The sequence below is a fragment of the Corvus kubaryi genome, unplaced genomic scaffold (genome assembly GCF_017639235.1).
Source record: "Corvus kubaryi isolate FWS band 111438036 unplaced genomic scaffold, C.kubaryi_AGA036_p1.0 37387, whole genome shotgun sequence".
Taxonomy (NCBI): domain Eukaryota; kingdom Metazoa; phylum Chordata; class Aves; order Passeriformes; family Corvidae; genus Corvus; species Corvus kubaryi.
The window spans coordinates 4,116,397-4,132,763 of record NW_024581129.1 but is presented as its reverse complement, the minus strand read 5'-3'; the positions used below and the strand labels follow the sequence as shown (position 1 = coordinate 4,132,763).

The 16,367-nt window shown below is 52.0% G+C and overlaps 2 protein-coding genes across 8 annotated transcripts; both read left to right on the top strand.

Annotated features, from left to right (window-relative positions):
• Positions 1-898: 898 nt before the first annotated feature.
• On the top strand, positions 899-4,417 carry PSMG3 (proteasome assembly chaperone 3). 3 transcript variants are annotated; one of them, XM_042037758.1, is made up of 3 exons: positions 899-1,066; positions 1,638-1,855; positions 3,867-4,417. In XM_042037758.1, the coding sequence occupies exons 2-3, from the start codon at positions 1,640-1,642 to the stop codon at positions 4,017-4,019; spliced, it is 369 nt and encodes a 122-aa protein (XP_041893692.1). In that variant the 5' UTR covers positions 899-1,066; positions 1,638-1,639; the 3' UTR covers positions 4,020-4,417. The 3 variants fall into 3 exon arrangements, with proteins under 3 accessions (XP_041893692.1, XP_041893690.1, XP_041893691.1); XM_042037756.1 differs by lacking the exon at positions 899-1,066 and adding an exon at positions 1,194-1,263; XM_042037757.1 differs by lacking the exon at positions 899-1,066 and adding an exon at positions 1,295-1,528.
• Positions 4,418-4,643: 226 nt separating this feature from the next.
• On the top strand, positions 4,644-15,229 carry TMEM184A (transmembrane protein 184A). Of its 5 annotated transcripts, none has more exons than XM_042037749.1 (9): positions 4,644-6,088; positions 9,533-9,757; positions 10,389-10,554; positions 11,399-11,489; positions 11,577-11,652; positions 12,207-12,298; positions 12,690-12,859; positions 12,959-13,156; positions 13,583-15,229. In XM_042037749.1, exons 2-9 carry the CDS (start codon positions 9,533-9,535, stop codon positions 13,831-13,833), a joined length of 1,269 nt encoding a protein of 422 aa, XP_041893683.1. In that variant the 5' UTR covers positions 4,644-6,088; the 3' UTR covers positions 13,834-15,229. The 5 variants fall into 5 exon arrangements, with proteins under 5 accessions (XP_041893683.1, XP_041893684.1, XP_041893685.1 ...); XM_042037750.1 differs by lacking the exon at positions 4,644-6,088 and adding an exon at positions 6,106-6,206; XM_042037751.1 differs by lacking the exon at positions 4,644-6,088 and adding an exon at positions 6,241-6,333.
• Positions 15,230-16,367: the final 1,138 nt, after the last annotated feature.

The following is a 16,367-nucleotide window of genomic DNA, read 5'->3' as shown; positions in this document are numbered from 1 at the left end:
AAAATATGGGAATGAAGGTTTTGATTATAATTTAGATGCAGCAATTGCAGGAGCCTGGGAGGTTGCAAACCTCTGAGAAATGCCAATTTTCAGGTCTTTGTATAAATTAGAATACAAAATTTTTATTCATGAGTACCAGTATTTCCAAGAAAAAAAAAATAGCACTGTATTAAATAGAAACTAATGTTTGCATCTGGGACAGACACGTTTGGTTTCATGCTCCTCACACAGATGTCTTTATTTTATCCCCCAGTACAGCTCCTTCGGGCATCTGCCAATGCTTCCTCAGGCAGTGGCAAGGCTGCTTCCACGACCAAAACCAGCCTCGTTTTCATGGAATCACACAATGGTTTGGGTTGGAGAAGACCTTAAAGCTCATCTCGTTTCACCCTGTGTGGGAAGGGACACCTTCCACTATCCCAGGTTGCTCCAAGCCCTGTCCAGCCTGGCCTTGGACACTTCCAGGGATGGGGCAAACGCAGTTTCTCTGCACAACCTGTAGCAGGGCCTCACCACCCTCACAGGGAAGTTCTTCCTAATATCCAATATAAACTTCCTGTCTTTTATTTTAAAACCATTCACCTTGTCCTAGCTCTGTCTGCCTAAGTAAAACGCTGTTCTCCCTGTTTTACACAAGCCCCCTTTATAAACCGCTTTTATTTAGACGGGCAAGTATGCTCGGGAGCTCACAGTGTGGCCTAACAACACCCAGTAGTGGGAGCGACCGCATCCCATGGGGAAACGGAGAGGAAAAGAAAAACAACAATATTCACATCCCTTCTCGGGCCCCCAGGGTCACCTGTCCCCTCACGGCGCAGGGGGGTTCTGCCCTGTGACTCCTCCCCACCTCACGGTGTGAAACGGGGAGAAACCAGGCGTGGAGACTGGACAGGGGGAAGGGGTTCATTCCCGGGAGAAGGGGATCATCCCCGGGAGAAGGGAATCATCCCCGGGAGAAGGGACCGGGTGCGGCAGCACTGCCCGGGGCCGGCGAGGGACCACGGCCGTGAGGAGAGCGGCGCGGGGGGGGCTGGAGATGGCGCCTTCCCGCGCCCGAGCGCGGCGGGTAATGGCGGCGGCGCTGAGGGAAGGGGAGGGGACGGGCTCGTGAGGGCAGCGGCTGCCCTGCGCCATCGCCCCCCGCCGGCTGCCGGAGGGAGGGAGGAAGGGAAGGGAAGGGAAGGGAAAGGAAAAGAAAGGAGCCGCTTCCGCCACGGCGGGGCGGGCCTGGGCAGAGAGCGGCGGCGCGGCGGGCCGGCAAGGGTAGGGGCGGTGAGGGCGGCTGGACGGGGGGGTGGCTGTCTCCTTGTCTCCCTCAGGAAAAGCCTGGTGGAGCTGGGGTGGAAATCAGGGCTCGGGGTTTCCCCTTCGGTACCAGCTACCCTCGTTAGCGGGGACCCTATCGGGGGGGCATTGATGCCATCGCTGCGGGGCTGCGAAATCCTCCCCACTCAGGGATTCGGGTGTGCACCGCTGGCCTGCGGACACCCACCTCCGGATGCTCCTGTGCGCTGAAATTAACTTAACCGTGGGTATTTCAAATTATGGGAAGGATTCGGTCTTTGTGTAGCCCGTAGCGCATGTTTTTAATCTAATGTTGTTTTACTGTTGTTGTCGTTTTTGTTCTTTTTCGGAAGCGATGGAGGCGAGTCCCATCGTGACGTCCAAGCAGCGAGAGGAGGTGGTGCACGGGGTGCCGACGGAGGTGGTGTGCACGGCCTTCTCCAATTCGGTCCTCGTGGTGGTCACACAGTACGGCAAGATGGGGACCATCGTCTACGTGGACCCCAACACCATCGGCGACAACGTGGGCAGGCCCTCGCTCACCACGAAGGTGCTGCTGGGCAAGGATGAGGTGAGAGCGGATGCGAAGCGCAGAGGCAGCAAGGATAAGGGGGAAATGTGGTAGGTGGGGCTGTGCAAGTTGCCAGGGAGTTGATGAATCACAGCAGTTAAGCAGTGTTTGAACAGTGATAAGATTAATTTTAAAATGAGGAAAGAGGGGCTCATCAGAAAAATATGTGCGCTCATCTGCTCTTGGGCATAAAAGTTTAACTAACCGTGAGTGGTTTGGGGATCTGTTACTTTGTGTCCTACAGGATATGGATTGCTTCTGCGTGTTTATGGAAAGTTAGATAAAGCTCTGTTGATTTAAGGGTTGCAAGATTAAATATGCAGCGATTGATAACCTTTTTGGGTTTCTGTTCCAGTGAGTTTGTTTTCCTTTTCAGGTCTGTTTTCCCACCCCCATCCTCCTCAGTCTATGCCAGCCCCATAATGGACTTTAGTTGCCCACTCCCAAGTGTGCCTGCCAGCACCTTCCCTTGATAAAGTTTAATTTGTTTTGCTTCAACAAAATGAGGTTTTTATCGACCATTTCACAAAGCTAGAGAGAAAGCAGAAGAAAATGTGTTTCTCAAAGCGCCAACTGGTCAAACATTAAAACAGAAACTTACAGAGCTACAAGATTATGAGGCTTTCCATCAGGGTTGAAGCTATCAAATATTACTTGCTAGAAAAGCTGTAGCAACACAAGTTCCTGATTCTATCCATGACTTCCCCTTGTGGAGTTCTTTCTCTTGAGCAATAGCCTTCCCTTTCTGGATGGGAGATATTTTGCTTTATCTACTGTGATATCTGCTAAGTCTGACAACCTCCACACCCAAGCTGATTTTATGTTATATTTGGAAATGGGAAGTGCTATGTTTACTTCGTTACAATCTATTTTAAAATAATTTTAACTAAGTTAACCAATCTAAACTTCAAGAAAAGGCTTTCACTAGTTTGCTGTTTTCCTGCTTGTCACTGCTAACATCCTTCTTTGGGATGGTGCACACTTCCAAACAGCAGTGGCAGCTAAAATCAAGCAAACTCATCCTTCTGACAGATACACAGCTGTGGGTATAAATAAAACCTCAGCAAGCTGGATGGTTCAAAGCTGTGCTGGGTGAGACTGCACATTAGGAAACTTTTCTGTACCAAGAGGATGGTCAGACACTGGAACAAGCTTGAGGTGGTCGATGCTCTGAGCCTGTCAGTGTTTAAGAGCCATCTGGACAATGCCCTGAATAATGTTTTAACCTGGGGCTCTGAGTTGCTCAGGCAGTTGGACTAGATGTTGTTGTAGGTCCCTTCCAAGTGAAATTGTCAATGCTGTTCTAATCTATCCTTGTTAAAGAAACCTCATGGGAAGGGCTATATCCCTTTTCTTGCCTCCTTCAGCCTCACTACTTATTTCTGATTTTCATTATTCTGTTAAAATGAAAAACAATGTCTGTTACACCAGGCATACAAAAATTGTGTACATAACACCATTTGGGGGTCTCTAGGAATGGCCAAAAATGACAGCTTTTTTCCAGAGTTTGTCAGTGGAACATCCCCTCTTCAGAACAAGTTTTTAAACAAAAAAACTGTACTTGCAAACTTCTTCAGAAACCTGGCTGTGAAGGAAATAAAGGCATTTTCATCCACAGCATTTCATGTAATTTAATTCTGGTGCCATAGTTCAGGTGGGAGGATTATGGAAGGAAAGATTCTCTGTACTGAGTTTCCAAGTTTTCCAGACAGTGCTGAACTCAATTCAAGTGCAGCTCCAGTAAGGTTGTTTCAGGGTGGTGTGGGTGGCTGTCACACTCACGGCACAAAACTCTTCCCTTTTAAGCTGGTTGAGAAAGTGCTTTCTAAAGTTCCCTGTCCCATGGCTTGGCTTTGCTGACCACGTTGGAACTGCTCAGCAAACAGCAAGTTCAGTCTGAGTCCAGGATCAACAAGTCCTGCACATCGTTCTGGGACTCTTCCTCCCCTAACTCCTGTGGGAGGGCTCTCCCATCTGTAGGAATGTACATCTGTATTCCTTTTCTTTTCAGCCACTCGTTCACGTTTGTGCCAAAAACCTGGTGGCATTTGTGTCGCAGGAAGCTGGGAACAAACCTGTTCTCCTCGCCATGGCTTTAAAGGACAAGACCATGGAAGGAATACAGGCTCTACGAGAAGTGATCCGGAGTTGCCAAGTATGGTGAAGTTGTGCCATCTGGATTCAAGGAAATGATCTTGAGTCCATGACTCATCACCACCTATTTAAAAGGACTAGAAATGAAAATGATGGAATGTCTTTGTGGTGGTTTTGGACGTACTGAGGAATTTCATGAATTTTTCTCTACTGTGTAGAACATTTGTGGGTTTTGTTACTGAGACAGGTTTGCAAGTCCGTATAGACAGTGGTGAGACGAGAGCAATTGTCTCAACATACGAGAGAAGTGTTACTTTTATCCCATTGGGTGGGTCATTTATTTGGGAAAGGGCTCGGCTCTGCACATGTGTCCTGAGGAGCAGCAGATGCCAAGCTCCGTAGCTGCGCCGTACCGCAAAGGGGGAACACCCAGTGCAGGGAGAATAAAAGAAACATTGTCAAATCCAATTTTACCTGCTTGCTTTTTTTGCTCTGTGAGAATCACTTCAATTGAAATACAAGCCTTGGTAAAAAAATCAACAATTGTATAATGGGAAAGATTTTCTTGCCTTTTTTAAGGAAATGAGTCCTAGACAGCTGCTTTTGTCCTTATGTCCATTCCTTTCTGGATGTAGTCTGAATTAACTTCCCACTTTCACTCTGATTTTAAAGAGAGGCAGATAATTATGCTCTGCAAATTTCATGAAAGCTGATGTCAGGGTGAAAAACAGGAACCCAAAATAGTGGTAAGAAAAAGACAAAATAACCTCTGCCACTGGATTACATGGTACCAAGACATCGGAGAGACAGAACATCCAAATGCTGATCACCTGCAATGAGCATGTGTTTTGGAGATGTGGGGACAGGGTTACACAGGGTTGTTTCTATCAAGTCATTGACAAAAAGTTCAGATGAAGTTGTATGAGCCAATGCAAAGCTTAATAGCCAAACTTTTGCCTTTTGCTTGGAAAGCACACTTGTTTTTACCTCTTCTTGTAATAAACAACAACAAGTAGTAAATTTTTAAGTGAGCTGTTCCACACTTTTGTCACTTATGAACTTGACAGCACAGAGAGAGGCCAGGTCTTAGATTCTGGGCAGGGAGGAGCTGTGCTTAGAGCAGTTAGTGCAGCAGAATCAGCACAGAGCCTGTGCCTTGCCCCATGGTGATCTAGCTGCCAGGTCATTTCTGTTGCTAAAAAATCCCCTAGAAGTAGAAAAGCAGAAAATGGATTTCGAAAGGACTCTTTTCTCTGAAATAAGGGTTATTTACAGCATTTAAAGGGATTATGAGAAATGAAACTTTTAAAAATACATTCAAGCACTGCAGGCTTCCAGCTGCCCTTGACAAGAAATTTCATCTAAAAATAATTTTCCAAACTGTGCTTCCAAGAATCAAAGATTCGCATCTGTCAGAACTATAAATTTTTCCTCTTTTAGACTTCCCTTTTTTTTGTCTAGGAAGGCTGAGAGAGGCGTGTGGAATTAGTTATTGTCAGTCTTGGTTTGCTAGTAGGGATTCTCTCCTGACACAAAACTGGTGCTTACTGTGTCCATAGCTCCAGCAGCTTGTGGAGAACGTACATGAATTAGCAAATTGGATGGAATTTGCATCTTCCTCTGTGGTGATACAGAGGCATACCACTGCTGTGCGCCAAAGACCTGAGTGTTACTACATAAAAGCCAGGCACAAGTTAAGCACCTTCATTCCCTGGCTCTGTATATGCCACCAGGTCTGCACAGGGCAGTGGGTGAGGAAAGGATGTGGAAACCTCTCTGATTTGACGCTCGGAGCCAGGACGGACTTACCTTGCTGCCTTTCCACGTGCGATAAAAAAGAGCACGAACAATTGGTCCTTCGACTTTGCTCTTCTCTGCTCCGCAGTAAACCAAGGGGAAGGCCTGCCCTAGCAACAGGCACGAGGTGCCACCAGCTGCCTGCCGTTTAGTCAGCGGTCTCCTCCAGCTAGGGATTAATTCCCAATTGCAGGGAAAGCTTCGTTTGCCACCCAGGCAGAGCTCTTGCCCTCGGCCGCAGGACGTGTGCTGGGTGGGGGGCAGCGGCGTCGGGCCACACCGCGGCTGTTCCATCCGTGTTTGCTTTCCGGGCGTGGGTGCCGAGCGCGACGGACTGGAAAGGTAAGTTGGGTAGCTTTTCTGCGAGAGACAAAGCCCGACCTGCTGCTCCAGCTCCCGCGGGGCCCGGGGCGCAGGGAGGGCGCTGGCAGGGTGAGCCGGGCACAGCGAGGGGGTGCTGGTAAGATAAGCGGGGCGCCGGTGGGGCCCGGGGCACAGCAAGGGAGAATGAGGCGCTGGTGGGACCCGGGCAGCAGCGAGGGCGAGTGGGGTGATGGCAGGGAGAGTGGGACCCTGACGGGGCCCAGGTGAGTGGGGCACTGGTGTGACCCGGGGAGCAGCGAGGGTGATTGGGGCGGTGGCAGGGCCCGTGGCCAGCAGGCAGGCAGGGCTGGGAGGGTGTCCGGAGGAGGAGTCTCTAGCGGGGGCAGGTGGAGGAGGGCACGGGGGATGCAGAGGCAGGTGCACGGCAGCCAGACTCCCTCCCGGAGGAGCCCCAAAGGGTGAGTGGGGCCCTGGGGGGTGCACAGCAGCTGGGAGAAACCCCACAGATCGGGGGCTGACCCAGCCATTGGTTCTGAGCACCTGTGGGAGCCGCTGGGAGGGCAGAGCCTCCTCTAAGAGCCCTGTGCCTGCGTCATCCACTCCTCCAGATGGGCTTCAAGGAGGGCTCGATGCTGCCCTGCTGCGATTTGTAGCTGTGTGCTGTAGGTCCTTCCTCCTGAGTGGCCTGATGGTGGTGTGGAGAGGCTGGTCCCGTAAATAACCCGAGTGTCCTGGCTTTATCTGAAAGCAATCCGGAGGAAAGGCATGTCTCCTGCGCTGGTGAGGCTAAGCCTGGATGCTCCCCTCCCCGGGATGTGGGTCAGGGATGTCAGAGGCACTGTTGGGGGGCTGTGAGAGCTCACCTTTCCCTGCTGATTCACTTCACCGCACAGGGGGCTGCCGCTGAGATGGGGATTTGTCCTAGGTCCTTCAGGACACAGGGAGGGATGTGAGCTGGGAGTCTTGGCTCTGGCAGCCTGCAGATGAGGGAGAATCCCTGGCAAGGTGAAAAGCCCCATTTGCAGGTGGCCTGCCTGAACACAAGCTTCACTGCTCAGTTTATCTTCTCAGTTCTCACTTAGCATCTCTAATATCCCAGGGAGTGTGTGTAACAGGTAGACACTGTATGGCAGGTACCTGCAAGGTGTCTGAAAACAGACAGATTGGATATGGCTCAGTCCCATCGAGGAGCTGAGTTTTGCAGCTGATATTATTCCCGGTGTCTCCTTGATGCCTTTGTTTTGGAAGCAAATGGCTCTCTAACTGCATTGAATTGCCTGACTACCTTGCACGGCCGGGATCTAATTACCTGTGGAGCTGGGAGCTCTGTCTCCGAGCGGCACCGAGGCTTTTGCTTTTAATGACTTGCTCTGCCATGTTCAGAGTGTGACAATGTCGGGGAGGCTGCCAGGACTGGCTGTTGGTGCCACCGTGCTCACACTTCGATGCCTGGGAAAGTTAATAGGAGATGGGGTATCTTGGGCCAAGCATCTGCGGCACAGCACTGGCTTGAAAACCGAATAAATGGGTCTAGTGAAGAGCACAGCTCTCTGCCATGTCTTGGGGAGTGAGCTGGATCACTAGAAAATTAACTAGAAAAACACAGGTAGAAAGAATGAGCTTTCATCCTGCTCTGTTATGATGCTCTGGCAGAGGGGAGAGCGTGGCCAAATCCAGCCAGTTTAGCCCCAGCCAGCAGCAGGGCAGCCCCCAGAGAGAGTGAGGAGTGATTGGGGAAGGGGGCACAGCCGGGCTCTCATCTCCCTCCCTGTGCCACGAGCTATCTCCGTCCTCCTGTTAATGTTTACAAGGCAGGTCCGGCCGCATCGAAGTCCATCCAAAGACCAGATCCCGCCCCGGCTTTCCCGGGATCCTTCTTCCTGCTGGCCGGGGCAAGGCCACAGGACGGTGGCAGTGGGGAAGAAGGCGGCTCCCTGCCGCCTGTGTAACACTATCGGCCCCGCTGTGCCCGCAGCCAGCCCCAGCTCCGCTTCCCCGCTCGCCGCGCAGGTACTGCGGGGTGAGCTCCTGGGGCCCCGCCAGCTGCCGCCCCGGCATCTCCGCTTACAGGCGACTCCTGCCAGGCGGAGCCGGGGAAAGGTATTTTTAGGGCTGTTGATCTGACAGCAGCTGAGTTTCCTCTCCTGTGAGGTTGGGGTTCGGAGAGAGGGCAGGACAGGGAGTCGCAGTGTGAGCTCTTGCTTTGGTTTGTTTTCAGTGTCTAATTTGACCGAGGTCATTCCCTACCACTCTTATCTATGGCAGATATTTTCACGCTTCTCTCCAGTTCATGCTTACAGTTTTACCCCAGGCGATAGTTACCCAGCAGCTAAAATATTTGTTTATTAATGCACTGAGAAGCATCTATATTGTTAGAGTTCAGCTTGCAGGTTGTTGGTTTTCTTCAACCGCTATTGTTATACTTGGGAAAAAGCAGCTTTCCATAGATTAGCAGAAAGAGAACCCAAACATGGCAGTTTATGCATCTGGTGGCCTTGAGATATGAAGCTGGCCTATAAATAATTGCTTATTATTAGGTTGGTCCTTGCTGTCTGGAGCCGCAGGGTACACGGTGTCCGTATGCCCAGCCACCCTCTGCACCAGCAGTGCTCAGTGCCTTGGGGCAGCCAGCTTTGAGGAGCACACACTGACCAGGGAGATGCCATAGCACTCCAGCATCCCCAAAGGGCAGCAGCTCTGCCTCTGGCATGGCAGGCTTGCTCCCTTGTGCTTAATTTGGGTGTAGGAGGGACCGCTGGCTGCCCTTCAGGTCTTGGGGTTGGCATTGCTGGCACACTGACACCCCCACAATCCCAAAATAGCTGGGTGAAGAACCTGGGTGACACCAAAAGTCTGGTTTCTTGGGGAGCCTCAGGCTTTGCCCCCAGCAAGGCACACATGATGAAAGGAGACAAACTGTGGGGGGACCCGGTGTTTTCTGGGCTCTCAAGCAAGAGGACACAAGTATCCTAATGGCTTGTTGGTAAGGGATTCTTATTATCCTGGGTGAGGGATGGGTTTAACCCTTAAGTCTCTGCTTTCTGATGGAAAAGTGTCCTGAGCCACAAGTGTGAACTCACAGGGGCACAAATATACCCAGATCATTCCTTTTCAAGCGGGAGTGATTCCTGAGAAAGCAAGGAGCAAAGCTATGAAGGAGAAGTGTGTGTTTTGGGACACATGGGAACTGCGTAGACCTCCTCAGGGAAAAGAGGGTCTGCTCTTGAAGGACATTTGCATTTTCCCGCTGGGAGAAGCAGACCCACCATGGCAAATGGGCTGGTTTGGGTGGGGGACACCCTGGAAAAACCCTGGGGAAGAGATAAACCTTACATGGTACAAACCTCACAGGAGGTTTGCACATGCTGTGTGGGCTGGGAAATCTGCTGAGACCTTCCCTGTCACCAGCCTACCTCACTCCTGCCTTCCTGCACCACTCCCCTTCCCTCTCTCTCCCTGCAGATGAGTAATGCCACACGTGCTGTGCCCTCTCCCGTGGCACCTGGCACTCCAGGGCCTGGCACAGCAGCCAGGCTGGCTTCAGCCCCCCCATTCTCAGCTGTTGCCCTGCTTACGGCTGCCCACAACAACTCCCAGGACGGCCAGCAGCTTTTCCTGACCACGATAGCGGCGCAGGCCATCTCTGGCATCTTCGTGTGGTCAGCACTCATCGTCACCTTCCACCAGGTATGGGCTGGAGCAGAGATGGGGCTCAGCACAGGGGTTGACATGAGAGCAAAACTATTGATTGCCCCCAGGTCCACTGCAAATCACTCAGCTCCGGATAAGTATTTCTTCCTGTTGCTGCTCCTGTCAGGAGCCTGGTGCTGGCAGCTCGTAAGGATGGACTTTGCCCACACTCTCCCCAGGCGGTTGCCAGAGCCAGGAGAGGCTGCAGGGCATTGGCACTGCCCAGAGGCAACACCCAGCAGGGCATTTGGGATGTTTGGAGTGCACAGCACCAGCTGCCTTGAGGCATACCCTGAGTGGGCATGGTTTAGGGGTGCTGCTGAAGGCAGCCCTGGGGCAAGCTGCTGTCTCCAAGCTCTGGGATGGAGCTGCACAGGGGAGGGCACGTTCCTCACACAGCCCACAGAAGAAACCTGATTTCCACATGTTTTCATGCAAGGGATTGGCCCCGGGAGTGGGATGGAGGTGGTCTTGTGTGCATTCACTGTGATGGGTCTGTGGTGGAAAGCTGGCAGAGCCCTCACCCCCGAGACAAGGGTTAACACAGCACCCCTGTGGGCTTGGGGGTACCTCTGTTTCCCATCATGACCTGTGGCAGCCACAACTCTGCATGCTGGGCGCTTTGCAGATCTACACACACCTGAGGAATTACACCATCCCCAAGGAGCAGCGCTACATCATCCGCATCCTCTTCATTGTGCCCGTCTATGCCTTCGACTCCTGGCTCAGCCTCCTCCTCCTCGGCAGCCACCAGTACTACGTCTACTTCGACTCAGTGCGTGACTGCTACGAAGGTGAGCACAGCATCTGCTCAGCAGGGAGGCTGAAGGCAAAGCGAGGCTCTCATCCTGCTGACCTGTCTCTGGAGCATCTTGGATTGCAAAGTGGCAAATCTCCATTGCTTTCACTTCCCATTCTCCCTTGCTCCATGCAGAAGTTTTCCTGCTCCTTCTCCATTGGCAGCAGAGAGGGGATGCCCCACAGACAAACATGAGCTGGTGCCTTTCAGACGCAGGCTTGGAGGGACCCCAGCACCACAGTCCTGGGGAAAGAGGTTTTCTGGCTGCCTGGGGGGGGTGGGGGGGGAGAAGTGCAGCTTCTCTAAAACATGAGGCAGATGTACCCAAGAAATTGGGGAGTCGGGGTGTTTTGAAGTGCAAGGGAAACTTGTCAGGATTGAGGCTGCTTCTCTACCTTGTTCCTCTCTTCCTCAGGAACTAAGTTGTGTGGGCATTTGCATTACTTCAGGTTTGGAGTAAATGAAAAATAAGTGGTGGAGATGTCCAAGAAAACTGTTCAGGACCTGCTCCTTGGTGGCCACCAGCCATTCGTGCTGCCCATTAGCAATTTTGAGGTCCCTCCATGCAGATGGTCCCTGGATGGACTGTGTGTGCCCAGAGGAGCTGCTGTGTCTGTAATGAACTCTGTGCACATAGTGTGATGTATCTGACTCCACTTGGAAGTCGGATGGATTTGACCTGCTGCTCCTCTCCCTGGGCTCCCACCCACCAGCATCCCAAATCTTGATGCAGTGCCAGATTGGATGAGGAAACAACTGAGCAGGAAGGAATGTGAGATGAAAACCCCCACCAGGACTTCCATCAGTCCTGCTGATCATGTCTGCCCTTGCCTTGGCAGCTTTTGTGATTTACAGCTTCCTGAGCCTGTGCTTTGAGTACCTGGGAGGGGAGAGCACCATCATGACAGAGATCCGAGGGAAGCCCATTGCGTAAGTCCCAGCATCCTGAGAGTTCCTTCTCCACCCACTTTTCCCATCCAGCACCCCCAATGGCATCCCCTCGCCTTCTGCTTCCAGGTCCAGCTGCTTTTATGGGACCTGCTGCCTTCAGGGTATGTCCTACTCCATCGGGTTCCTGCGCTTCTGCAAGCAGGTGGGTACCCGATGGGGAGCATTGACTCCACTTCCCTCAGAGGAGGGCTCTCTGGGTGGCAGGTCCCTTCCCCACTGCCCTGCCAAGGGGGCTTCACTTTGTCACTCTCCTAAGATGCTGGGTTTGGAGGTTTTTTTCCTCTGAGGGAGGCAGGTCACCAGTTCACCGGCACTTGGCCAGCAGCAGGGCTGCTCGATGTCCTTGCCTCTGACTCACTGCTGAGTCAGGGTCTCCTCCCACTGCAGAGCTCAGATTGCCATCTCTGTCCAGTCCCAGGTTAGCCTGGATGCTTTGTCACTCTCCAGCACTGCACTGTGGGCTGAATCCTGACACCCCAAGCTACCCGGTCCCCCACCTTGGAGTGGCTGTGCTGCCTTTCGGGAGCTGCCTTCTGGAAGCCCCACTCCCTCCCATCTGCAGACCTTGCCCTGTTCACATTTCACCCCTCAGCACTGCTCTCTCCCCTGTGTGTCTATCCTGGGAGCAGAGGGGTGTGATGTGGGGAGTGGGATGTCCCTGCTGCCCGTGGTACACCATGTCTCTCCCCTGTGCAGGCCACACTGCAGTTCTGCATTGTGAAACCCCTCATGGCAATCGTCACCATCATCCTGCAGGCATTCGGCAAGTACCACGATGGAGACTTCAAGTGAGGATGCTGGGTCAGGCTGGGGAGGGTGAATGGGAGAGGATGGATCCCTGCTCCATCACCAGTGTGTCCTGCCAGTCTCCCCAGGAAGCTGCTCCATGGACAGTGAGAGCCCAAAGTGCCAGGGAACAGAGACTCACTGCCCCCAAACAATAAAGGGACAAAACTCCTGTGAGCCATAATAAATAAAATAATAAATAAAAAGAGGTCCCACCAACAGAGGAAAAGCTGCTACCTCTGCCCTCCTCCCCCTCCTGGGCTGTGTTCTCCCCCATAGCAAAGCTATGCGCTCTCCCCTTCCCCATTTGATCCCTCCTTACCCCCAGTTGCACTTGCTTTGCTCCCCACAGCCCAGGGTAGCAGCTCTCTCTCGCTCTCTTTCTCTCCACAGCATCCACAGTGGATACCTCTACATCACCATCATCTACAACTTCTCAGTCAGCCTGGCCCTTTATGCCCTTTTCCTCTTCTACTTTGCCACCATGGACCTGCTGCGCCCGTTTGAGCCGGTCCTCAAGTTCATCACCATCAAGGCCGTCATCTTCCTCTCCTTCTGGCAAGGTGGGTCCCACCATGGATGCCCAACGCTTCTCCTCCCATAGCCCCACCTGGCTCAGGGATGCAGGAGCAGAACTGATCTCTCTCCCTTCCCCCACACAGGGACACTGCTGGCAATCCTGGAGAAATGTGGGGTGATCCCTGAAGTTCAGATCATTGATGGGAAGGAGGTGGGAGCTGGGACAGTGGCTGCTGGCTACCAGAACTTCATCATCTGCATTGAAATGCTCTTTGCTTCCATTGCCCTGCGTTACGCATTCACCTGCCAGGTGTACAGGGAGAAGAAAGAAAACTCAACAGGTAACTCTTACTCACTTCTTTTTTTCTTCAATGACTAAGGAAAGGGGAAACCTCCCTTATTCTATTAGCATCCCATTACCAATGGAATGCTAAAAGCTACAAGAGGAATTTCTTTGTCCTGTGCTCCATGCATGCCTTGTCCCTCTTCCCTCATGACACCCACAAGCTATAGCAAATGGACAGGAAGAGAGACCTTGGTGTGGATGGGCAGGATTAGGGGATTGTGGTATTACCCACATGCTGTTGGAGAGGATCCATCCTCTTTGGAACATGGAGCTGGGGTTGCCTTCCTTCTCCTTGGACCACAAGCTGATGTGGCCCACAATGAGCCCCTGATCTTGAATTTCTAAGGAAAAGTATCTTGGATCACTTGGGCTCATTGATTGTCTGCTGTCCCATCACCTTCCTGCTCTCCCTGTTTTGCAGCAAACCTTGCCCCGATGCAGAGCATCTCGAGTGGGCTGAAGGAGACCATCAGCCCCCAGGACATCGTGCAGGATGCCATCCACAACTTCTCACCTGCGTACCAGCAGTACACCCAGCAGTCGATGCAGGAGGCAGAGCACAAAGCACCAGGGGACAACGGGCATGTGGCCTCCAAGATGGATGGACAGAGCGGCAGAAAGAGCAAAAACATTGAAAAGAGAATGCTAATCCTGTCAGATGAGGAGCTGTAGGAGATGTCAGAAGAGACTCTGACACTGGAGAGGTTTTAACCCATGCAAAAGGGAGATGTCTTGAGGCTGAGACAGCCTGGGCTAATCAAGAGTACTGAGAAGCCAGGAACTCCACTCAAAAAGCCAGTCTCTCAAAGGGAAGATGCAACAACCCAGAAAAGGTTAAGTCAAATAGTGCCAGCTTCTGCTGTCATGGATGAAGCTGTGTTGGACCCTGTGTTGCAGCCTGGGCTTTGCTGCCCCACTGCTGGCATCTCTCTGCCAGCCCTGTGCCAATGCTGGGGGATGCCAGGAAGGGAGGGGAGCTGGGGTGCAGGACAGACCAGTCACCCTCACCCTCCTCTTAGCTCCAAGCAGTGCTGAGGCCTGAGAGAAATGCTTTTCTCAGCACAGTTCTGCTCTAGTTTCTCCCAATTTGAGTAAAAAATGATCTCCAAGGGCTCTATGGAGAAAACCAGCCCAGGAAGGTGACTTCACTTCACCTCAAAACCCGGTAAAGGTTGAAAGACGTCATTCCTTATTTTTACATCGTTCCCCCTCTCCTTCTCACAGCAAGGCTTGTAGAGATGTGCAAAAAACCTTTACCATGGAGAAAGAGTAAGTCATCCTCTTCTCCCTCCAGATGTGGATGCAGCTGTCCAAGTAACTCCCCCAGGAGCGTGGCAGGACCTCACTGGGACTAACCAGAGGTCTGCAGCTGCATTTCTGGGAGCTGCCGGTGACAGAAGCACTTGTTTACGTCTAAACCAGCTTATCTCTGAACGGATCAGAAGTTAAAAGGGATTCCAGCTTCCTTATCAGGATCTTTATTAGGGAACCAGACTGTGACTGGTGGTGGTAGGAATTCACTTACTGGAAACTGTCTGTTCCTCCTTACCCTTCACTATTCCCCATCCCTGGGCTTTGCCTGACCTGTGGGAAGGCAAGCAGGAGCTGAGCCCATCCAGGTGACCATGGTGAGGATAGAAAGGTGCTGAGGGATGCTGCCACTTGGGGCAAGACCACAGGCAAGGGAAGACTGTGTATGGAGAGATGCTCCTCACAGCAGTGAGCACATATATGGAGAGCGTACATCCTTCTATTAAGACTTCTCCTTTCTTCCCCAATTTCTAGTCCAATTTCTATTCTTCTGTTAATGAGATGATCCCTGGGGACTTACTTAGGCACCGATTGGGCTGTTGTCAGGGGTGGTAGCTGGTGGCAGGATGAAGGTAAATCTACAGCCTCAGATTTGCAGTCATATGGCAAACAGAACTGATGGATAAGGCTTGGAGCCCTTTTAAACGCAACTAGTAGAATTTGGATCTTTTTTTTCCCCTGCTCTTAAGCTGCAAAATGTAAATCACAACACGAAATTATTTATTTTTTTTCTAATAAACAGCAATTTCTAGCACAGAGCAAGCAAGCGTTTTCACTGAGCTCAGCAAGCAAAGCCCACGATCTGCCTGTTCCTGCTATAATGCTGATGCTCTTAAGCTTAACGTCCTCCCTGCCCCTCAATGCTGGCCCAGCAGAAATACCTGCACACGCAGCATCCTGCACATTTTGGCATTCCTACAGGATTTGTGCTCATCTTTTTCACTCCACAAAGAACGTGCGTGTCTCCCGCTTCCTCTCCTTGCACAGCACCTCTTCCAACCCTCGCCTAAGCTGTGGATGCAGCGGTTCAGAGGTGCTGGATGTGGTTTAGCTAAGCTAAGCCCAGACTCCAGCACCAACAAGACAAGCTCTGTTTATTATTATTGGAGAAATCTTACCATGCTGAAGCCCAGACTCCACACGAGCAGCCTATAGTTCAGCCAGTCCTGCAAGTCCCTCTGGTCCAAAGGAGCACTGCTCATACCTGCTCAGCTGCTGAGACTGCTGCCACTTCTGCAATAAGGTCCATAAACAAGAGCCAGATGCTCTGCACATCCAGGCATTCATCCAGGATCTTGCACATCTTGGGAGCAAGATGGAAAGTGCACGGAAAGTGCAGCCTCAGTACTCAGGGACAAGGCTGCCTGGCTTTGTAACGCAGCCAACACCAAAGCAGGGACATCTCAGCTGAACATCTTGGTCTTCACCCCTCTGGGAGAGGACGGCCACAGCTGCAGGAACAGAGGCTGCTCTGGCTCCTGGGGCGAGGACAGACTGCAAAGGTGATGATGGCACATCTGCCAGTGCACTCACAGCCGCTGAGATAAAGACTTGCACAAGAACACAGCAAGAACCGTGGTTGTACTTCATTGCACAAATGATTGACTCCGGTGCATAATGGGCTGCCTCCATTGCTCTGCCAGCAGGTGCAATTCCCACCGCAGACAATAACATTTGCCTATTTATGTCAAGCCCTGATTACTGTAGTATATGTAAAACAGATCTTTCTTGCAAGCCAAACGGGGAGAGGGGGGGAGAAAAAAAAAGTCAGCTGTGACTCATGCAAGTCAGCAGTGTGATACCAGCCTGAAGGAGCCGTGCTGGGCTGGACACCAGCTGGCTGCCGCGACGGCAGCAGCAGGCACCCTCCCTGCTCCAGCCGGCGTGAGCTGGGC

Excerpts from the sequence above, each read along its gene's own strand:
- TMEM184A (XM_042037747.1), top strand. Across the intron at positions 11,653-12,206 it reads TCCTGCGCTTCTGCAAGCAG|GCCACACTGCAGTTCTGCAT; the intron begins GTGGGTACCCGA and ends TCCCCTGTGCAG. Across the intron at positions 12,860-12,958 it reads CTTCCTCTCCTTCTGGCAAG|GGACACTGCTGGCAATCCTG; the intron begins GTGGGTCCCACC and ends TCCCCCACACAG.
- PSMG3 (XM_042037758.1), top strand. The coding sequence starts at position 1,640 with ATGGAGGCGAGTCCCATCGTGACGTCCAAGCAGCGAGAGGAGGTGGTG. Across the intron at positions 1,856-3,866 it reads TGCTGCTGGGCAAGGATGAG|CCACTCGTTCACGTTTGTGC; the intron begins GTGAGAGCGGAT and ends TTTTCTTTTCAG.